At 56.7% G+C, this 22,647-nt stretch overlaps 1 protein-coding gene across 2 annotated transcripts in view; it reads left to right on the plus strand.

Annotated features, from left to right (window-relative positions):
- GPR107 (G protein-coupled receptor 107) overlaps nt 1-22,508 on the plus strand; it is a 68,705-nt gene extending 46,197 nt beyond the window's left edge. Inside the window, exons 15-18 of one of the 2 annotated variants that reach the window (XM_047829306.1) lie at nt 8,342-8,391; nt 9,981-10,064; nt 10,871-10,989; nt 17,358-22,508. In XM_047829306.1, coding sequence (XP_047685262.1) covers nt 8,342-8,391; nt 9,981-10,064; nt 10,871-10,989; nt 17,358-17,454 — 350 coding nt within the window. In that variant the 3' untranslated portion in view covers nt 17,455-22,508. Of the gene's footprint in view, nt 1-143; nt 2,035-8,341; nt 8,392-9,980; nt 10,065-10,870; nt 10,990-17,357 lie in introns of those variants that run through there. The other variant, XM_047829307.1, reaches the window with a different exon arrangement.
- Nucleotides 22,509-22,647: the final 139 nt, after the last annotated feature.

Here is a 22,647-nt window from a genome sequence, read left to right on the forward strand (position 1 = left end):
CTCTGTGCCCACAGCTCGGAGCCTGGAGCCTGCTTCGGATTCTGTGTCTCCCTCTCTCTCTCTGACCCTCCCCCGTTCGTGCCCTGTCTCTCTCTGTCTCAAAAATAAATAAACGTTTAAAAAACATTTTTTTTTTTAAAAAGAAGCTACTACTTGTCAAGTTTTCATGTGGAATCAAAGACTATTCACAGTTGTCTGGAAAGGCCCCCATCTGCACAAGGCCGTATTTTCTTCACACACTTCAACCAAAACAGCTCCCAGACAGCACACTGACTGCAGAAGCAAATACCAGCGTCCAGCTGTGTTCCATTAAGCCAGACCCTAAAGAGATTTACAAAAACAGAACACGGTTCCACTCTCCTCGTAAATTGTTTTTGAGTGAGTTATTTTTTATTAAAAAGATATTTAATATGAACACGTAGTGGATTCCTTCTTTCACTTTTGCAGCGATTACGAAATACTTCCGAAATTTGTTTCATCTTCTAATTTGGTGAATAATGACAGATGTTACCAAAAACAAACAAACGTTCTTTGAGGTCCTCAGTAATTTTCAAAAGCGTGAAGGAACCCTGAGGTCAAAAGTTTGAGAACCATGTGTTAGAGATGAGGCTTGTCGAATCTCTCGTCACGACGGTCACGACCGAAAAGTCTGCCTGGTTCTTTTTTCCCGTGCCTACAGAGTTTATTTCAGGCTTGGCCAGATTCTTCGTTCTGGGCCTCTCGTGCCAAAAAAAAAAAAAAAAAAAAGAAAAGAAAAGAAAAAGTTTTGTCGGGTGTGTTCATGTAAACAGACCTAATGAAAAACCCATTGATGAGAAAGGAAGAAGAATTCCCCTCGCCTGTTTTTGTAAATAAAGTTTTATTGGAATGCCCCGTGCCCACTTGTGGAAGCATCGCCCGTGGCCGCTCCCTGCGCTTCAGTGGCAGGGCTGAGTGGTCGGGGCAGAGATCGTCTGGCCCACGAGGGTGCTCTCCAGCCCTCTGCAGGAAAAGGTGGCCATCTCCTGGCTGTTGCGGACATTGAAGAGACACCATTTTTAAAGATCCTGGGTGTAATATGATGACGTTGATACACTGACCGCTCACTCTTTACTGGGTGCTGTGAGAGCTATAGAGCTCGCAGAGGCCCAAGAAATTACTGTTTTTAAGTATTTGCCGAAGTCCGTCTTTGTGTCCCGAACGGCGTTCTTTGTTACTTGGGGCAGTAGCTTTTGCATCATTATCCAATGTGATCTTTTACCTCATTGCTCTGATGGGAATCTGTGCTTTTCTTTAACAAGATGGCTTTTAACATCAGTCACCCTCAGTTCACCAGCAGGGCTTTGGGTTAGACGTTTCGGCCTGGGCTGATGTTTACGAGCACTGTCTTCCCTGACTGCTTTGACCCGGTTCCTGGTTATAACTTCAGGTGTGTCCGACCTTTATTTACATTTTCCAAGCAGAAACCAAGGTGCCCTGCGGCCCACTGATGCTCCAGGCAGTGAGGATTACTATTAGGTTAGACCTGGGGACCCTAGGTCAGAAGCCCTAGGCTGAGGAGGGAGGTCGGGAGAAAGGGGAACTTCCCAGCTGCACTGTGATCTCCCTTCCCCAGCATGCGGGGATGGCTCTAGGACCGGGTGCAGCCTGGGAAGGAAGGAGTTCCCCTGGAATTACACTGTGCTGTTGTCTGCACTGCTGTTGAGGATGGCATGGGGATTACCCCCTCCGGAGCACTCTTTCAAGATAATAAGAGAGGAGAGGCAGAAAAAATGAGACGCCCTTTATCTGGTCGCTCCGAAGTTTCATCCTTCCCTTTGTCCCTGGGTATGTAGCTAGAGCATAAGCTTGTAATCGTCTCCTGTCCCTGAAGCTGCAGCAAGAGTGTACCGTAAGCAAGTCTTCTGCTCCAGGAAGGCGCCTTGCTGGCGGGCGGAGAACGCTCTCTCTGGCTGGTGTGGTGCAGGGGCTTAGAGAGCTCATGCATCTCAGGAGTGAAATAAAATCAGATAAAAACAGAGAGGGAGGCAAGTCGTAAGAGACTCTTAACTGTAGAGAACAAACGGGGGGTTGCTGGAGGGAAGGTGCGTAGGGGGAGGGGCTAAATGGGTGATGGGGATTAAGGAGGCTACGTGTTGGAACGGATGAGCACTGGGTGGTATATGTAAGTAATGAATCACTGAATTCTACTCCCGAAACCAAAAAGAGAAGGAGAGGGGGAGGGAGAGATGGAGGGAAGCTTGTGCATCTCCTAGGGCACGAGGCAGGGTGGCATTCTGTCCTGCGCTCAGGGCCACCTTCGGTCATGTATGTGTGTGGCCAGCCATCTAATTGGCATGGTTTTCACGGGGCATTTGTGAGTGCGTCACAGGAGGGGGTGTGTGGTCGCCAGAAACTTGGTGAGATTTTTGTGCCTGTGTGCATTTACCCGGGCAGAGGGTTCATGGCCTTCGGCAAATTCTCAAAGCCGTCTGTGACCCTAGAAAGGCTAAAACCACACCTAAATAGACTATTATGAAGACATAAAGAGAGAGCAAAAGGATCTGATTAGACTGGCTTAATGCAATGATTTTTCATTTCTTTTAATCACCAGATTCCCTCTCTTCATTACTTTCCCCTCACAGATCACCCCAGATTCCTTTAATGTCATCAACATCACAGCTTCAGCTCAACATTTCAAAAGAATCAACCACCCCGAGTTAGTAGAGTCTACAACCAAAAGCAATGAGGCCTCTATACGCCCCGGCCTGAGAAACAGCCACATCGTGGACACATGCCATTTTTTAAAATTAGGCCTTTAAGACATTCGGCACCTTACTGTCTGGGGAGGCCCTTGGCCGCCCAGCAGGCTGGTTTGCGATCTCAGTTGGTGTGCCCTCCCTGCTTCTGGACGTGGTTCTCCTGCCTCGTGGCCTTGGCTTGCATTTGACCTCCGTGAGTCCTGAGACAGCAGTGGAAACCACCTCTTCCTGGCTGATGACTGCAGTATTTAGGGAGACCCGGGTCCCTTAGGGAGAAGGTGTTGTCTGCTGTTGACCAGCCTGTGGCATTAAGCAGTGGGGCGTCGGGCCTTCTTCCTCGCCCAGCTCATTGCCGGCCGCGAGTCTGTGCCGTGGGCAGCTGGGGACAGCCGGGGGCCGCGGTGTGCTCCTCGGCCGGGCCCAGCCTCAGCCGCGACGTCAGACTAGCGAGGCTCCCGGTATCGCGCAGGCTGCAGGCTGGCCGAGAGACGGGAGGGGAGTCAGATCAGCGCGGGTCCTCAGCACCCCACCCCCCGCCCCCACAGGGCCTCTGATGAGGTTCTAGAGCCCACGGGCAACAGCAGAGGCTCAGCAGATGGGACAGCAGAAATCTGAGAGTTGTTAGCCTTCCCCTAGAGCGCCGTGGTGGTCGGCCAGTCCGTTGGGCCGTTTCTGCTTCTTTCTTTTTGCTGTTGCCGTACGATAACGTTTGCTTCCAGTAGGACGCAGAGCCCTTAACCGTGCAGTCTGGTGAGCTTTGCCCACTCCTGGATCGCGGTTTTAAATGCATGCTGGAAGCCTGTCTTGTACCACTTTCTCACGTGACCCTCAACAGTTTGAAAATCAGGGTGTCCTTCTCTGCAGCGTTCTTGTCTTATCACGGCCGTCCCCATGCTTGCTCCCGATACCGTCTGAGACGGATTCGTGGGATCTCCTCTTAGGGGAGGCCACGGGGTGCCTGGGGAGCCGCCCTCTTCCCCAGACGGATGCTTTCAGACCAGTGTGGGCCTGGCTCAACGTGCAGCCTGGCTTTCGGGCCTGGGAGTGACCACAAAGATGGGGGCCGCTGCCGTGCCCTCCCCTGCAGAGGGACTTGAGGTCGGAGCTGAGGCAGACTGTGGAAATGCTGAGCTCGAGGGTGAGTCAGAGCGACGCCGACGCCATCCAGGCTTCGCCATCATCCTTATTTCTTTAATTTTTACGTTCGACTCAGAATTCCCCCCCCCGGAAGCACGCCAGGGAGGAAGCAGGAGAAAAGGGCGGGGGGGCAGGCGGGGATGGTTTTAAGCCTCACGGCTCTCCTTATACCCAGGGAAGGGTCGTTTGGGAAATTTCTCACCCTTTGAGAGACTGTCATGGGCCTTCGCGTCTGTGTGTCTCAGAAATCCTCCGGCATTAACTTCTCGAGATGGACTGCTGCGGTTCCTGGGCATTGCCGGGCGTTTTGAGCCGTGGGCTGCCGGGGGATCCCAAAGCTGTGAGTTGCCTTTCTCTCAGTGCAGAGTGTGGGCACGGAGAGCGCGGTCTCTCGAGAAAAGTAGGCTGGGCTGGGAGTCCTGGCCTCTTCACCTACGAGCTGGGTGACCTCGGTAACTTGCTGGACTTCTCCAGGCCCTGAGGCTTTTCCTCTGTGAGGCAGTGGTAACGGCAGCTCTTCCTTCGTGGAGGCCGTCGTGAGGTTTGCACCAGGCGAAGCGTGAGAGGTGCCTGGTGTGTCTGTGATTCCCTCTCGGTCGATGGTGACGACCAGTGTTACGGTTCCACGACCCCCCAGGGGAGTCCCCTGGGAAGGAAGGGGACCGTCTGTCTCCTTGCCGGCCCCTTAGTTCCTCTTGGGTGTACAGAGGCAAGGTGAGAGTCTAGGGAAGGGACAGCACCTCCTCGAGCCGGGCACATTTGCTCTCGTTCCTGGTCACAGAGGTGGCTGCCTTGGTGAGCGTTTCAGACAGCTGGGTGCTTCCTGTCTCCTGGCACCTGTTCCAGTCTCATCAGTAGAAAGTAGTTGCCGGAATCGGGTCCCTGGTCCTCCGTCCCCCGGAGGTCCTTCGGAGTCCTTCCGGCCAAGCCCTGTTCCGTAATAGGGGCGGCCGGGCCTGGGCACCGGGAGAAGCCCTCAGGGTGATTCCGATGCTCGCCCCGGCGAGAACCCCTGCCACGAAGACCTCCTCCTGCCCGTGAGCAGACCGGGGCCCGGGAACGGAGGGACGGGCCACGGAGGTGCAGGGGCCGGAACGCGGGGCCCTGGACTCCCGTCCGAGGCTTTTTTCCTCCCGCCGGGCTCGCTCTCTGACCGTCTCTGCCGTTTGTCGCGGTGGGGCCGGAAATGGCCAGCCCGGGCTTGAGGAGCCCCAACTCCCGGGGAGCCCGGCCTGCTGCGGCCGCTGAGCGGTAGGCTCGGCAGCCTGCTCCGCTCCAGGGGACAGCTCGTTTGGAGCAGAGCAGGAGGTGGCTTGGGAGTCGGGGCTGTGACCTGTGCCTCTCTGCCCGTTGCGCAATTGCTGGTGAGGTTTCGCCGTCCGGGGCCGGCCCCTCCCCGCTCGGTCCACTTGTACCCACGGGGGCCCGGGCTCCTGGCAGCCCCTGCAACCCCGCCGATGGCCCGCTTGGTATCGGGTCGGTACTCCGTCCTCCTAATCCCGGGACCTCAGACATTGACTGAGGAGTGCTTACCGGCTGCTCTTTGCTTTCCAACGGCTGCCTCGTCAGTTTTGCCGACAACCCTAGGAGTAGGTGTGGTTATCCCCGTTTTAGAGACGAGGAAACTGAGGCCCGGCAGCTCTTTTCAGCCCCCGGGTCCTGCCCCCGTGCTGTGATAAAGCCACCTTTTTGCGCCAAAAGGGAAAAAACAAAAAAAAAGGCAGAAAGAAATGGAGGCCCAGAGAGGCTAGGAGGCTCACCTGAGGTCACACAGCCAGGACGCAGCACAGTTGGGATTTGAACCCAGACGTTCAGAGCTGCACCGCCCTCGCTTCTGTCTCCCTGCCTTGCCGCCTCGGCTGTGACTAGAGCACCCACGGGGGGGCCGGCAGACTTGTCACCAAATGTCTCCCGTGTGACTGGAAGTGGTGTCCCTCCCGACCGGTGGGTTTTGCAAACAGCCTCGAGCTTCGCTTTCTGTGGCTGCATTCCCTATCGCCGCTTGTCCCCAGGTCTGTTTGTCCGTCCTAGCACGCGTCCTGCTGTGGGACAGTGCCTGGGCGCGGGCTCATCTCTGAAGCACCTCGTGGCCTGCCTCGGCCCAGGGTGTCTTATGCGGCAGGGGGAACGTTAGAGCGGCGTCTTCCGCACCCTTCTCACACGAGGGTCCTCGCCCTGCAGCGTCCTCCCCCCTGTGTTGCCTCTCACCCGACCCCAGACTCTTCACCCTGCTGGGAGCGAGGGGTCGTCAGACTTCCCTTGTCCCTCCCAGGCGGGATCTGCCTCCCCCCTCTCAGGGAGACCTCCACCAACTCGAGGGTTTGGGCCTCAGTTGGGCTCTCTTTCTTGGTTCTTAACATCCTTTCTCCAGAGAAGTTGTTCTCGAATGTGGATGTGACCGAGGCAGCCGCTGCTCCAGACCCTTCAGGGGCTCCCCGAGGCCCTCACCACCGCCAGGGAGGACAGCCGGTGGTGTCTGTTTTCGGCTCTCCCCACGGCCCGGCCCCCGGCCCCCAGCCTCTCCACGGTACAGCCTGCTTCCTCCTCCCCGCGTGGTGCTCTCCCCCCTGCGCCGTCGTATCTGTTCTTCCCGAGCACTCTGCCCGCTGGCTTCTCCGCTCTTGCTCCCTCCCGAGCCCCGCTCAGGCCTCTGCTGCGACACCAGCTCCTGTGGGAACCCTCTCTCTCGCCCTTGTGCCCCTGGTCTAAGTTGGGCGCCCTTCCTTGGGCGGGGCCTCCACAGCCACGGCCTGTCATGGCCCCTTGGAATCTAGGACTCAAATCTTGATGCTTCTGTCCATCTGGCCGACGGTTCTTGCCAAAGCGAGGGCAGGAGTTTCATTTGTAGGATTTCTTTCAGCCAAGGAAATTCGCAAGACACTTCGCAAGCGTTCTTACTTACTTAAGTGGTCTCCTTGTTAATACTGTCCTTTCTCAGTGATTCCCAAGGAGAATCGAGCGTTCGTATTCCAGAACTAGTTGGCTGGTTTGGGAGGGCGGCCATCCCCTTGCCCACGTGAAAAAGAAATACAGAAGCAATCCTCGTTCACACAGACGTGCGAGGCTTTAAATTCGTGGTGGTTTAGCCTTCTGACACTTCTCAGTCCTGACGCTTGGTCCTCAGAGAAGCTCTGCCAGCCTCCAGCCGGGCAGGGGCACCTGCTTGCGTCACAGGCTCGCATCACTCTCGCTGCCCTCGATGCACCTCGCATCGAGTGTGGAGCTCCTCTGTGCTGCGAGAGGCTCGGGGCCTCTCTTTCCCTGAGGGACAGCAGCCGCCCTGGGGACAAAGGCCACAGCCGCCCCGACTTGGCCTGGCCCAGAGACAGAGTGAATGGCAGAGTGGGTAAGATTTGATTTTGAAAACAAGACTGCCAGAGAGGTTGCTAGATAAGAAAGCTTTTGCCGATCGGCCTGCTTTAATGTAGCTTCTTTAAAGGTTGCGTGCGTACGTGAGTCCGTTCCAGCTCGAGACGTGGATGTCATGGCCGCTCAAATCTAACGTGGGGTTAGATTTTCTGTAAAGATTTTCTGATGCTCCCGTGAGGGAGGCATTCGGTTCCTCCCAGGAGGTTCTCGCAGATACTGTTCGTTGGTAATCGTGTTGAAGGTTAGGATTCCAGGGATTTCTGTGGGAACCCTAAGCTTGACTGCCCCCCACTAATCATGAGCCAGAGGAGGGGGGAGGGGAAGGGGAGCCTCCTCCGCCCACGGTGCCATTGTTAAACGGAACCAGTAATTGAATGCTATTAAGCCAAATTAATTTGCCTCCTGCAGGAAGGTCTATGATGAATGAAAGGCTTGCTAATCAGGGAGGGAGCCAGGCTACCCTCTGCGGTCATCAATATTTCATGGCCGTGGGCGGTGGCAGGAAGTTAGCTGTCCTGGCTCCCTGACCTTGAGTGATCCAAAGGTAGGACACAGCCAGCAGGGTTGTATTTAAAGGGCTTGTTACAAGTGAAATTTGCAAGATGCACCCGTGGGTTCATGGAATTTATACCCTCAGCTAGTGGGAGGTGCGGGGACCCATCCGAGACAGTCCCCGGTCCCTAGTGGGGAGTGCAGCCGTGTCGACCACGGTGGCAGAGCTGAAATGTTTAGCAACGGCTTTGGGGTCGGGGGGGGGGGGGTAGGGGCCGATCTGTAGTGTCTGTCTGCCGATTTCTGTGGTGTCAGCACACCCCCAGCATGGCGAGTTCAAAGCTGCTGAACCCAGACTGGGGAGACGTACACCAGCAGACTGCCGGAGCTGGGGACCCCAGCCTGCTGCTCCCACAACTCCCTGATCCTCCCTGGGGACCGGGGAGCGGGGGGGGGGGGGGAGCCTCCCAAGCTGTCGCGGGTCCAGAAATGTAGATGTGCCCCCGGCAGCACTCACCTGCATTGGATTCGGCCTCTTGACAGAGGGCGCTTAAATGTCACTTGCTTTTAAAAATGAGAAAAGAAGTTAACGTGCCTTTCATTTTGTTCTTTCTTCTCCCTAGCTGCTATTAACTTAGCAAAGCTGAAACTTTTCAGACACTATTACGTCTTGGTGAGTAAAAAAAAAAAAAAAAATCCTAAATCTGTAAATAAGCCCAGGTCAAGGAGTAGAGCAAACAGACTTCCCAAGAATTGGCAAAAGCCCAAGAAGTCTACCTGGAGCCGTGTGGGTTTCATTTTATCCGACCGAACTGTGTCTTTTGCGAAGAGAAATTGAACAGCTGAGTCACGTCTTTTTAAATGTTAGTTTTAGGGGCGCCTGGGTGGCTCAAGTCGGTTGGGCGACTGACTTCGGCTCAGGTCATGATCTCGCAGTTTGTGAGTTCGAGCCCCGCATCGGGCTCTGTGCTGACAGCTCAGGGCCTGGAGCCTGCTGCGGATTCTGTCTCCCCCTCTCTCTAACCCTCCCCTGCTCACGCTCTGTGTGTCTTTGTCTCTCAATAATAAATAAACATAAAAAAAAAATTAAAAAAAAAATAAATGTTAGTTTTAAATTTGGCTTTAAATACTCAGAGAAGTAACACATGCTTGATGGTTTCCTACAATGCAGGGACTATAGAGACAGAGCAAAAGCCCTTTCTGACCCTGACCTTCTCTCCCTCCCCTCCCCTCCCCCTAGGTCATGACTGGTCCCAGTTTGGTGGTCATTTCTCTAGCTGCTCTTCAGGCATATGCCATACACGGCCGTCCTTTGGCTTGCTCGTTTTATCCATTTACAAAAACGAGATCACGCCTAAAATCTGGACGTGAGGAGTCCCTATGAGCGGACGCCAGAGGCGGGAGTTGCTGTAACTTCTTAGGATAATAATTTCTTGGAGTACATGAGGCGTCAGCTCGCCCGGTGTTCGCTTCCTGACTCGTAAAAGAAAGTTTCTGAGTCGTCTTCCATCTGTGGTTGGACCTTTCCTTCCCGGCAAGCGCAGCCACCCCGGGCGAGGTCCCAGTGGCCATCTCAGTGAATCCTGGACTCACTCTCCGTCACTAGAGTACTTAGTGTTACTTAGTGTCGTTGGTACTTCCTCTCCGCGTGGGCCTCAGGCGCTCACAGCGTCCGCTCAGGAGGCTAAAGCAGTGTTGCCATTACTCCTCAAAACATTCCTCAGAGCCTGGGAATAAAAAAAAAAATACTGAGCTTCGGGGATGGAGATCAATGGGGTGTGTGTGTAGAAAAGGCAAGGAAAGGGTGACTGGGGAGTTCAGAGCAGCCACAGCAAATGTTTTGTCCCCCCGGCGTTGGGTGGGCACCTGGCGATGAGAAGCCGTCTCTGCCCACGTGTTTTTTTGGTTTTGGTTTTTTTTTAATGTTCATTGATTTATTGTGAGAGCGAGTGAGCGGAGGAGGGGCCCAGAGAGGGGGAGACAGAGGATCCCAAGCAGGCTTTCTGCTGCCAGGGCAGAGCCCGATACCGGACTCCGTCTCACGAGCCGTGAGATCGTGACCCGAGCCGAAATCAAGAGTCGGACACTTAACCGACCGAGCCACCCAGGCGCCCCTCTGCCACGTTTATTCATTAGCATCAAATGGTTGTGTTCAGGTAATTCTGTTTCTCCTCTGTGGTTGCTTTGTGGAAGCCGGTTGCTGGAAGAAGTGCCGTGATTTCTCTGTTGATTTGATTGCTTATTTCTTTTTTCTCCTTCTAGATCGTTTGTTACATCTACTTCACCAGGATCATCGCATTTCTCCTCAAACTCGCCGTTCCGTTCCAGTGGAAGTGGCTGTACCAGGTGTGCTGCTCGTGGGGGACAGTGCTAGAGACTTTCTGGCTGCGGATGAAGTCTCGGGGTTTCACTTAAGGTTGCTCCAAAGTTCCCAGACAGCGGCCACTTTGCTCTCTTCTGATCCACAATTCAGATTCTCTGTTTGTCCAGGAAAGCTGCCAGATTACGTGAAAAAAATCTGAAAGTCATTGCATTATCGATTTTACTTTGCAATTTTACAAGACTTTGAAGAGAAAAGCCTCAGGCAGAGAGCATGAGATTTGCCCTGTAGAATTAAAAGCCAACGAGTCGTGGTCTGTCCTTCAGTTACGGGGCTTAGAACGGCTTAGAGTCCAGAGCTCCCTTCTTCTGTGCCCGTCAGTGTTTCAATACCACGGGGCCTTTGCCACGCGCTAGGGCTAGTTAGCTACGAGGGTAAGCCGCCAGGTGATTCGGAGCCTTTTCTGCTTCTCGTTCTTCTCGAAGCGTAGACTTGGCGTTCAGTGCCGTGTTAGTTCCGGGTGCACGACACGGTGACGTGGAGACTCCCTAGAGCCACTCGGTGCCAAAGGGCGCTGTAGGAAGCGCAGGGATGTGAGGGGCTCTGAAAACATACCTGTGACGACAGGTTGAAGCAGGGCGTCGTACGCGTCCTCTCGGGGCAGCATGCTCCTAGCCGGGGCGCGGCACACCTTCCGAGGAGACCCTGCCCTGGCGTTTGAGCGGCCGGCCAGCCGGGGGTCGTGGGGGGCTGGGGTGGTTCGTTTTTAGTTCCACGGCCTTCCAAAGAGCAGCGTGCTGATCCCTCTGTTGGGGCGGGTTTTAATTTGCAGCTCCTGGACGAAATGGCCACGCTGGTGTTCTTTGTCCTAACGGGATGTAAATTCCGTCCGGCCTCAGACAACCCCTACCTGCAGCTCTCTCAGGAGGACGACCTGGAAATGGAATCAGTGTAAGACATCTCCTTTCTCGCGCCTCCTCCTTTGCCCGGGGACCCGACGTAGCGCAGAGCAGTGCGGTGTGACCTGGGGCAACTTCTCCGCGCGTCGTGTGGCCCCAGAGACGGTACCTCTGTGTTTCGCAGAAGGACGTGGACGCCTAAGCCCCGGGCTCTCCCACTCCTTGCTTGTTGACCGATGAGCTGCGATGGGCCAGGTCCCTTGAGGTGTTTGATGATTAGCCTGAGGCCGAGTTTCAGGGGTGCTCCCTCCAGCAAGACAGGTGGCCTTTCGACTTGTCCCGGTTCAAAGGCTGAGCCTCTGCCCGTGCTGGGCCCTGCTGGGCCGTCAGGCAGCGTTCGACCGCTGTGTGTGCTCAGCCCCACTGCGGGAACAGTGACCGGAAGGCAGATCCCAGACGGGCCCCAGACAACAGCTCTCTGTGGAAGAAGAAATACCTTTTTACAGATAGCAGAGGGGAAAACGGTAGGACCATCGGACGTTCTAGGAAGAGCAGAATCTGAGCAAATAACTCGGTCGAAGGGGCCCAGATGAAAGTCCCGTGAGCGGCTGCGTGACCAGCAGGCCGTGGTGGATTCATCCGTTCCCCTCACGGCAGGGCTTCCCTGGGGGCCGCAGCTAGAAGCTGAACGGCTGGGTCATTTGATGTCCCCCATATCCTTTCCATCAGCCATTGCAATCGGAAGCAAGGATGCACTGTAAAGGTATTTTTGTCTCGTGGCAAAAAAAATGTTAGAGAGAGAGAGAGAGAGAGAGAGACCGCACGTGTAAGCAAGGGAGGGACAAAGAGAGAGGGAGACACAGAATCGGAAGCAGGCTCCGGGCTCCGAGCCGTTAGCACAGAGCCCGACGTGGGGCCCGAACCCACGAACCGCGAGACCATGACCTGAGCCGAAGTCGGACGTTTAACCGACCGAGCCACCCAGGCGCCCCACATGGCAGACGTTTTTTTTTGTTTTGTTTTAGGTTTTGTTCCTCTGTGGCAACACGTGATGGCGGTGGTGACCGTTTTGGCAGAGGGGTCTGTGTGTGTTCAAGTCAGGGCAGGGTAGTGAGGGGAGGGGGCACGAGTCAGGTGGAGCCTGGAGAGGGTGTGGCCTTTATCCCGGAGGCTCTGGGAAGGTCGGGATGTCGAGGGTTGTCCGTTGGTTGCCTCAGCTGCCGCTGGCGTTCTGAGGGAGGACCGCTCTGATGGCGCCGTCTTCTGTGGCCGGCCAAGCGTGAGCCGTCCTGTCGTCGTGAAGGGGGCTGCTCTTCGGTGGCCGGAAAGCCGAGTATGCACCAGCCAGGGAGTCAGACCACAGAGGGAGGTTTCGTTCAGGGTGGTGCCCCTGGAAAGGAAGTCGGGGAGCCGACTGAGGCCAAGTGCCTTTAAGTCAGCGCAGAAATTGTCCTGGGGCTTCCCTTTGGCTGAGAGGAAGTTTTGCCAGAGAGAAAGCCCCGTGGGCTTAACACGATGTGACAGAGCGGAACGGGCCCGAGGTGGAGGGACGCTGCTGTGACCTCCTGCCGTCCGCATTCACCCGCAGCTGGGCGTGAGGGCCGGTGGCAACTTCTCCGGGACACCACCGCGCCCCAGGCTGCCCGCTCCCTCTTCTGTTTGGACCTGCTGTTCCTGAACGGCACCTCTTCAGTCTTCCAGAAACAACCGAAGCCAGAGGCGAGCAGAGCCACCGTGTTTTCTAGAAGGTCGGGAGCTCTCTGCCATCCCCCTCGGAGGCTGTTTCCTCAAGAAAGGAGCTTGCTCTGATCCTCACCACAGAACAGATATCGCTTCCTCTTGGTGGGAGGGACTACTCCCTAGGCCTCACACACCCAAAACCAATCCTCCTGATGAGTCTTACCCCCTGGTGGCACACGAACTCTGCCCTGGGCCGCTCACCGACCTTACTGACTTGCGATTCAGGGTAGTTTCTTTTCTTCCTGTTTTCGCTTCCTTTCTCTGAAGTGCGGTGCATCTGGGAGGTGAGTCTCGGCGGTTGAGCCCAGGACAGGCCGTGCTCCTCCCGGGGTCGAGTGCTCCCACCCTTCCTCCGGCTCAGGCCTCGTCCGGCTTCTCCCGCTGAGCCTGCGAGTGAGGGTGCAGTGAGAAGTAGCCGACTTTGTCTTTTTCTCCTTTTACTTCTGTGCACACCTCTCACTGGGCTAACCAGAGCCTTGCCCATTTTGATAAGAGAATTTATCCTAAAAAACTCAGGTTAGAAAGAATTGCGTGCGTGCGGTTTTCGGCGTTCAGACTGGGTCACGGCCCCCTGTGCTTTGCGTGTCCTCGAAGATCTGAATTATTTTCTGCTGTCTTGAGAAGTCACAACGGAAGAAACGTTTGGTGTGGGTTCCAGGGCCGGGAAGCTGCCTCTCTGGGGTTCCCGTTGCAGAATGCTGGCCTCAGGGTTGCGGCCAACCTTTTCCCACTCAAGTGGGTATGTAACAAAAGTGGAGATGGGAATTCGAGACTAGTAGAATTGTTTCTCGACCAGTCCTCCCCACGTTTCCAGTCCGGAAAAGAATTTTCAGTTGGGTCGTACTTTACAGTTGGGTTCCAGAAGCAGATGTGTCCAGGGGCCACTCGGGCCCAGGATCGCGGTCTGGTGCCCCAGAAGGGGCAGCCGGTGCCCGGGGCTCCCTCTTTCATCTTGCTTGCGGCCAGTAGGCCTGTTCAGTTGCGAGCGCAGGTAGGGTTCTGCTAGGAAAGGAGATGCAGAAGGGAAGTGGGAGGCGGCCGTGGGACCATCTGCTGTCTCCGGCTCTGTTACACTCCCCTGTTCCTCCTCTCGGGCACGTCCCTGCCCCGCTTTCCTCTCTGTCCTCCACGCCTCTCCTGATCCCGCAGGGAGCGCATCAGCCGGGCTCCACCCTGCCGCCGTCACTCGGGCCTCGAGGCCCGTGCCCTCCCCAAGTCAGGAGTGGCCACTTGGGCTCGAGGAGGTGCTTCCCCGAGCAGGCACCGGAGGCCACGACAGCCCCGGGTGGCTCCGTCAGCCCCGCAGGCGGCTTGGAGCCCTGCCCCCGGGGAGCTCCCGGTGTCCCTCGGGAACAGTGTGCCGGGGCGCAGACCGCACCACGACAGGGGGGTGCGCCCGGAGCCCAGAGCAAGGGTGACGAGGAGCTAGTGAGGCAGAGAAAGAGTGAGCAGAGGTGAGAAGGACAGAGCCCGCCCTCTCCCGACCTCACTGTCTCCGTTTGGGAAGTGAAAGGTGACGGCCGCGCGGCAGCCCCGGAGGCTGAGCCTGCCTTCCCAGAGCTGCTGTTGGGGCTGGAAGTCACTGCTGCCCGTTGCCTGACCTGAGCTCGGAGGGGCCTCTCCACGCCGTGCACCGCGTCGCCGAGCTCTGCCGGCTGTGCTGCGGGTGCTGCTCCGGGGGCCGGTCACCTGGTGGCTTTTCTGCCGTTGTCCCCCCTTCGGCATTTGCGTTCAAGGCGGGACCCTCCGGGAGGTGGCCGCGGAGCCCCGAGGTGGCCGGAGCCTCACGTCCCGTCCCTGCGTGCGGGGCTTTCGGGCGCCTGCTTTCTCCTGCCGCAGCGTCTGAGCCCCAGTCGGCGGGGGCCGGCCAGTCTCGCCTGCCGCACCTGGGCACCAGATGTCCTTCTTGCTTCCCAGCGGTTTGCTGCGCGACAGGACACGGAGGCCCGCCGGCGTCACTGCCATCCGCTGTCTTGACCTTCCGCCCGCCGCCCCGCTACCTGCTTTCGTTCCCCCTGTGCCGGCGCACACCCCGATTCCTCCGGCCTCGGGGCCTTTGCCCTCTTCTCGGCGGGTGGGCGCACCCGAGCCCAGGGTCGCCTCGGCCGTCTCCCCACTGACCACTCCCCAGTCCCCGGCTCCAGCCACGTGCCTCTGGCCGTCCGCCCCCCATCACCCAGGCTTGCGCCCCTGCATCCCTTAAGGGCCTCAGCGGCACAGCCGTCCACCCGGTCACCACCAGCAGAATGTGGCGGTTGACCCCAGCACCTACCTCTTCTCAGCCCACCTGGAGTGAGTGGCCACTTCTCGGGGACCCGATGTCGTGTCTCCTCCCCCCGCCCCGGCTTACCCCAGCGGCCCCGCCTTCCTCCGGCCCGCACGGCAGAGCAAGGGTTTTCTCGGCTGGTTCACCAGCCAGAAAGCTGCATCTGATGAGGGAAAGACAGGGGGCAGGTGTGTGTCCCAGGCCGCAGCCCGAGCCCCACTCGGGTCCCGCGAACGGGCTGTGCTCTCTCTGCAGCCAGGGCCATAGCCCCACGCGGCTGCTGTGTCCTCGAGCAGCTCTGGGAGACACGAGGCTGCGTTTCTTGTCAGACCTCCCGTGTTTGGAAAGGCCGTGCTGGGTGTGGAAAGCCTCTGGTTCCCCTGGGCCTGCAGCCACTCCCCCCGTCCGTCCCAACCAGAGACAGCCGGTCCCTTGAGCAGCCGTGCGTGCGCGCGCCTGTCGCCGGGGAGAGCCATGCCCTGCCTCCCTGCCCGACGGGAAGCGACGCTGGGTCACGTGGCCAAGTGAGCCGGTTTCCTGTGTCCGGGGGCCGCATATACACTCACTGACCGCCTCCACGGGAACCCCCCAGTTCCCCCGAGGTCTGCGTCTTGGCGGCCCACCTTGTCCTGACTTTGCCAGAAGTACAGCCAACCCGTGAGTCTGAGGGACTCTTGTCTGAGAAAAGTCCCAACCCTGGGGATGACTGGATGGCTTTGAGGCTTGGTCACAGCAGCAACATGGTGGCAGGAATGAAGGGTGGAAAAGGGTGGAAATTTTCCCTTCCCCCGTAAAATCATTTATTTGCCTTTAGCTCCAGCTGGACCGACTCTAGATATGTCACGTTATAGGGCCACCGAGTTACCATTTGTAGGTGAGAGGATTTGGTAGCTGGTGGACGGGGGTGGGGATGAGAGTCCTTGGACAGACTGAGTCGACTGAATTTATTTATTTATTTTTTTTTTTTTTTAAATTTTTTTTTCAACGTTTATTTATTTTTGGGACAGAGCGAGACAGAGCATGAACGGGGGAGGGGCAGAGAGAGAGGGAGACACAGACTCGGAAACAGGCTCCAGGCTCCGAGCCATCAGCCCAGAGCCTGACGCGGGGCTCGAACTCACGGACTGCGAGATCGTGACCTGGCTGAAGTCGGACGCTTAACCGACTGCGCCACCCAGGCGCCCCTAAATTTATTTTACTCACTGGGAAATTCTCGTTGGTCTGGGCACATAGGTGCCTTGTTGTCTTCTAGAGTTCCCCTAGTTGCTTTAGCTTCCAGAGGTTTCCTACGTGCTCCTTGCCCCACACACGTATCCTATGTTACCAGCATCCCCCTCCGGAGTGGTAGGTACATTTGTGATACTCGATGAACTTAAGCCTGACGTGTCGTCGTCACCCAGAGTCTGTTACTTACCTCCGGGTTCTCTCCTGGTGGTGTGTATCCCGTGGGTTTGGACAAACGTGTCATGCCATGTATCGGTCTGACAGACTTCGAGTGGTTTCACTGCCCCGTGACCCCTCTGAGCTGTGCCTGCCACGTGGAGCCGTGTCTCTGTGTGATGTCTCCTGCTACGAAGCCGCCCGGCCCCTTCCTGGGTCCAGAGAGCATTAGAACCTGTCCAGCTCACAGACTGTGAGGCGGGGGGTTGTCCTGTCGTTGACCCCACCTTCTCGAGAGATGCTGTGACCCACTCCCTGGAAAGGGCCGCTGTGCTTGGCTCGTCGCGCTCCCGAAGCTGATGTTCTTGCGAGTCTGACCTATGCATTCGGCACGGCTCCCTGGCGCCTGCTCGCCTCTAGGCACCGGCAGAGATAAGGCCCCTGTCCTGGGGTCACAGCGTGGAAGCAGAGCCACGTGCTTGTTGATAGCCGCGCAGCCTGGCCCCCCAGGTTTGTAGGCAGCCGCCGGTTCCCCATCTCTGACGGCCAAAGAACCTTTGGGCCAGAAGGTTCCTCTGCACCCGTGGTTGTGTCTCGTGACTCAGAAAGGATCCACGTGGCCGGTATGATGAGCTCTGTGTTCGCAAAGTTCTGATACAGACATTGCTCTCGTCATCCGTGTAGATCTGCAACATAAAAACTCGTGGAGGCCGCGACAGGGAGAGAGAAGGAGAGAGGCCGTCATTGACCGTAGTAATAACGGCTGGTGTGCATTGATTGGGTGCTTTGGAGACTCTCGTCTTTCTCTGATGACGGTTCTGAGAAGCGTGAGTCGTTTATTGTACTTGAGAACAGGGAGGTCAGATGACTTGGCAGAGGTCACACAGCTAGCCCGGAACGGGGTCAGGACCCAAACCCAGGCCGGTCTGTTTCTAGAGCCGACGCACGTAAACCACTCGGCTGTGCTGTGGTGACGATGGCCTTTTGCTCCAAGACTGAGATTTTCCCAATTTTTTTTTGTTCTCCTCATTCAGAGTGACGACGTCAGGGGTGATGGAGAATATGAAGAAAGTCAAGAAGGTGACCAATGGGTCAGTGGAGACCCCAGGCGACTGGGAAGGCACCGCGTGATGGAGCAGCCTGGCGGCGGGGACTGTCGAAGAGAACATTTAATTTATTAATAGTCCTAGTGGTGAGCGGGGGCGGTCGGCACCTCCCGACGGTGACACCACAGAGCACGTGGCCGGGAACAAAGCGCCACGGAAACCTAATTTTTTACTCTCTTCTATGGAAACTGGACCTGTGGCTGGTTATAGGCAGCTAGAAATCTCCTTCAGGTGGGAATGGTTGGGGGCGGGGGCAGTGTAGCCAGGGGGAGGATAAAAGGAAGACTCTGTTTTTAATTTATATTTCTTTCTTTTTTTCACTGGGAACTCTCCGGAAATAGGTAGTCACGCCCCAGGTGTGTCACGGTAGAGACCTTGGGGGAGGGGGCAGGGGGGCGGCGGTGCGAGGCCAGAGCTGGTCACGGCTCGGGAGCAGGGTCGCAGGGGCTGAGCAGGGGCTGAGGATACAGGGACAGAGAAGGGAAAGAGAACATATCGTCGCAGCTTTGGGGGACAAAAAGGAATGAAGTTAGGTTATTTTAGAAAGCAAAGCCCAAGCCCAATTTAGTTATACGGAGCCTGCCCCAGGATTCCTGGCCCAGAGTGTCGCCCCAGACCTTGATCCCAGATTCTGAAAGTGACCAGGAACCAGCAGCTCTAGAGGCCCGGTGGTCGTCTTCCCAAAGGGGCTCTGTCATCTGAGGGCTGAGTGTCACTGTTAGAGTCACGGCTCTGGGACCGTGGTAGGAAGTGCTTTTCTTGATTGAAGGGTATTTAGTGTTGTCTGATGGGTGGGCAGAAATGTATTTTTCAGCTCAAAAAGCATCTTCCAGTAGGGTTTCCTCAAACAGCTGGCTCCTCTGACCGCCCAGAGCAGGGCCACCTCGCTTCCCTCTGTGCTTGTGTTCGCGTCTGTCTCGTGTCCTCAGAACCCGGGGAGACATGGGGAGGAATCTTCCTTAAGGAGCAGCTGGGGGCAGAAAACGTAGCGTTTAAGCAAGTACTTAAGTACAACTAAGTCATCATCATTAAAAAGCTTTTGCTGTAAACCGGGTAGGCTTTCTAACAGGAACGGAACAGACTCGTGCCTGTATCCCCGGAGCGTGCATGCGAAGAGAGCGGGTGTGGTTGAGCAGACCTTTACCCTCAGGGACTGGCGATGGCGATGGCGAGTTCTTCCTCAGACCCCTCAGAGGGCCCCTCCCAACTCCCAGAGCCTAGAGATGGACGCAGGTAGCCGCTTCCTGGGGGGACCGGTGGTGCAGCTGGTGGCGAAGTCATTTGGATAACGGGCCAAGCTCGGAACGTCCGCTGTGACGCAGGGAAGGAGGGCTTGGCAATAATTTCCCAACGTGGTTTTGGTCGCACGGGCCTGGGGCGGGAGGCTGAAACGCGGCCTCGTCGGGAATGCTCCCAGGGTACCGGGACCCCTTGCCTGCCTGGGCCTCTCGGGGGTGGACAGCGGCCGTCTCCCGGGGTGGTTTTCTCACCCCTGGCTTGGAGGAGTCCATCAGAAGCCGCAGGATTTGGGGGTGGCACTCAGGATCCCAGGCTTGGGCACCTGAGCAGAGTCCTCAGAAAGCGGTTGTTTTCCGTCTCCTGGGCCGCTTTCTCTTCCGGATGAAGGGGCGGGAGAGTTTTCACGTGCTCACCTTAGTCCCCTCTGTGGTCTGTGAGGCTCTTCCTGCTCGAAGTTCTGTCGTGACCAGGCCTGTGGTGCAAGGAGGCTCCTTCCCGGGCCGCTGCCGCTGCTGACCCTGCCACAGATTATAGGGAAGGGGCCATGTGTCTCCCCACCTTCAGGAGTGAAGAAATCTGCCCAAAGTATTTACTTAAGGGACCTTTTCTGTTTTCCTTCCTTCCTCCCTCCCTCCCTCCCTCCCTCCCTCCCTCCCTCCTTTTCTTTCTGTCTCTGTAGTCAGGTTGGGGCTACAGGACAGAAGGAAGTTGCAGGGAGGACGGGAACATTAAGACTTTGCTTTCGTGGCATAAACACGGTTCCAGCGCTTCTGAAATGTGTCTTGTGCTGTGGCCCAAACCCCCGTAGGCACTTCCCTCTGAGGGACGCATCCGCTGTTTGTCCTGCGAGCAGATGTTCTAGAGCAGGCCGTAGACTTCTTGGCAGGACCCAAAAGTGCAACGAAAGCTTCCCCCTGGAAGGGTCCCCATGGAAGCGAAGCAGTGAGGGAGTGAGGGAGGAGGAGAGCGGCCGTGGGCACCGCCGGCCTCACGGCCGTCCCGGAACCGGCCGTGGCGCCCGCCTTCCTCTGGCAGAGCCCGAGCCTCAGCCACCACGGCGGGCGTGAGCCAGCGCGTTGGGCTTCTCTGTGCGACACGTGTGCCTCTCGGCTCGCGCACACCGCAGCTGAGTGGCCGCATGTGACCACCTGACCCCTCCGGAACCGGACGGTGCAGGCGAGATAAGGCAGTGATTTAGGAATAAAGGCTAACAAGTGGGTCGTCTGCCCGCAGCCCGTGTTGTGACTGGCAGGTGTGAAGTGAGGCCAGGGATCCAGAAGAATCAAAACCCCCGCCCAAGATGGGGAAAACTGGTTCTCCCACATTTTTACAAGTTATTTGTGCCCTCCATCCTGTCCTGTAAAAATATCCTCTCTTTGTCCGTCACGGAGTAGCTGTGGCCAGCGTTCAGCTCTGCCCCCGAGGGAAGGGGACCGACCGATGGGTTCCAAGCCAGGCAGGTGCGCCGGCCCCTCCAGCAGCCCGGTATTCACGGCTACGCGGGCTCCCAGGGACGCGGGGCTACAGCGGTTAAGCCCTTCGGTATTCCAGGGATCGGGCGGGAGGGACTGGGTGCACGTCGTGGAGGGATCGGCAGTATTTATGGCTTTGTTTTGTGCTCCAGCTGCCTGTTTCTGCCTACGCCTGCTACCCGTGCCTCCTTTGAGAGCTCTGCTGTGGACGGGAAGTGCGGCAGGCCGCGGAAGGTCAGGAAGTAAGGGGGTCTGTCTTCCTCCGATGAGGTGTGTGCGTTTTGCTAGAAAGCTACTACTTCGACGATAAGAACAGTCATCGATCTCTTAGTCCTGGCTCTTAACAGTGGCCGGGGACTCCACCAGCCTCCTCGTCGGTTCCTTGCTGCTTTAATTTCAGTAGCAGCGCACTTGAACCTGCCGAATGCAACTCGGGTGAATCGGAGGCCCATTCTCCCCTTAGGAGGTGCTTCCTCTAGTGTAAAAACTGGTTTCTCAGGTCATAGCCCGAGTCCGTTCCGTTTTCTTCCAAGAAACCACTTTGGAGTAAAATATCCAGGTTTGGTTTGCTTTCGCCCGGACACAGCCGGCCAGCCAGCCCCAGCAGCGCGGTCTCGTCGTAAGTCTGCTCCGAGCGCCTGTCGAGGCGAGATTTCTGCGCCTGCCTTACGATCTCATCGGGATATCTGCTCCGTCCTGTTCCACAGCTGCCCTCCTTCCTCCCCCTCCGCCTCCCCCTCCCCCTCCCCCTCCTCCCCACACCTCTCTTCCTCCCGCCTCAGCCCACGGCTATCAATTCCACGGAGGCTCCGTCTGGGAATACGGGCCGAAGGCTTTGGTGCATTGCAGCATTTGCTCCCAGTAGCTGTGTGAAGGATGTACTTCCTGAGCTAAGGAGAATTTTGTCCAGAGCGTAGGTACTATGCTGTGTTTTATGCTTTGGATCCCTGCACTCAAAGGCGTTCTTATTTAATGCTGAGGAGTCTGTTACCAGCAGCCAGTCCTTACGGACCAACAAGAGCGTGAAAGATGCCTGTTTGAACTGCGAGTGGCGTTCTGGCCGTCTCCCACATTCTGTGGCATCTTCTCCGAGGAAGGTCCTTAGCGCGTTTGACGGTCCGATGACGTGGTTGGTCCCGCTCCATAGCGCCCGTGGAACAGCGGAACCAGTTACGGCTCCTGCTCACAAGGCGCCGAATTCCACGGGAGGCAGACCCCAGCCCCCTCCTCGGCCCATTCCCACACTCCATGCTCCCCGCTTTGCTTCCCCCTGACCTGCCCCGGCCTTCTCACAGACTGAGGGTGTGCTGAGTGCACGGCGCCCCTGGCCTCCTGCCTGTTCCTCCTGTTCAGGATTCCGTAAACGAGTAGCTTCCGCACGAAAGACGTTAGGCTTCGACTTGCTCCTTCTTGGTCTGTCGGGAAGGTATTCATCTGGAACGTACCATATGTTCCAAAAGATCACTCTTTACTCCAGGTTTCTCCAGGGTGTCTTGGGCTGGAAGTCTTTAAAAGAGACCCGCCTGAGTTGATGCTAATACTTGGCACGCCTGGAATGTGGTTCCTGACTGGCGTACTGACCACGCCAGGGTCCGCAGGGCCCTCCTCTTACAGCCTGGCGTTGCAGCTGTGCCCCGCTGTGGGGTTTGTGCTTGAAAAATGCCTCTCGGTGGTTCTCTGCTAGGGCGTGGGACATGTACATCCCCTGAGGTACCGTGTGAGGGAAGCAGGCTGGCAGAGAGGGACCAGGCGTTCAGGGAGCAGGGATCTGGTCGGGCTGCACCGGGGACTGTTGGAATTCTGGGGGCAGGAAGTCTGCAGGCAGGCCCTCTGGGAAGGAGGAGTGCTGGACAAAGTCAGCAAGGGTCAAAGTGAGACAGAAAAGCTAACTCGCTTCCAAAACAGTAAGCTGATTTCGAGGCAAGCCTTGAGGTTTTGCGGTGGACAGCCAAGTCAGACGGGCGGGGGGCGGGGCAGAGAGTCAACCTTCTTAGCATTTAAGACACTTAATACAAAAGGATCCCCAAATCTTGTCCACGTGGGGGCGGTTCTTGACGCCCTAAGCAGCTTTTGCCCACCGTAATTTGGATTTGCCTGGTCACGTGACCTCCAAAGAAGTCAGACACATCCAGTCCAGGAGTAAGTTTCATTTGGGGGACAAAATGTCTGTAAATATCATTTGCTTTTCAGGTTAGATTGGGATGCAGGAGTTTGCAGTATTTTTTTTTTTTTTTTAACACTGCTGATCACGGAAAAGTATTTATGTAAACATGTAACGGGTGGGGCTTCCAATCAGGGTGACGTCTGGGATGGATTCTCTTGCTGTGATGCAAACATAGTACAATAAAGATTCTCTGACGGAAAGGTACGTTTGTAATCCTGGAGGGAGTCGCCGACTCCTGGCTGCTGTCTCTCTTCCTCCCCCTTCCTCTCATCATCATTTTTTGGGATTCTTGTTCATTAATATAGTTAACTGCCTCCCACCTGCTCGCACTGCCAACAGTGAC

This window comes from Prionailurus viverrinus, chromosome D4 (assembly GCF_022837055.1).
Source record: "Prionailurus viverrinus isolate Anna chromosome D4, UM_Priviv_1.0, whole genome shotgun sequence".
Classification (NCBI taxonomy): domain Eukaryota; kingdom Metazoa; phylum Chordata; class Mammalia; order Carnivora; family Felidae; genus Prionailurus; species Prionailurus viverrinus.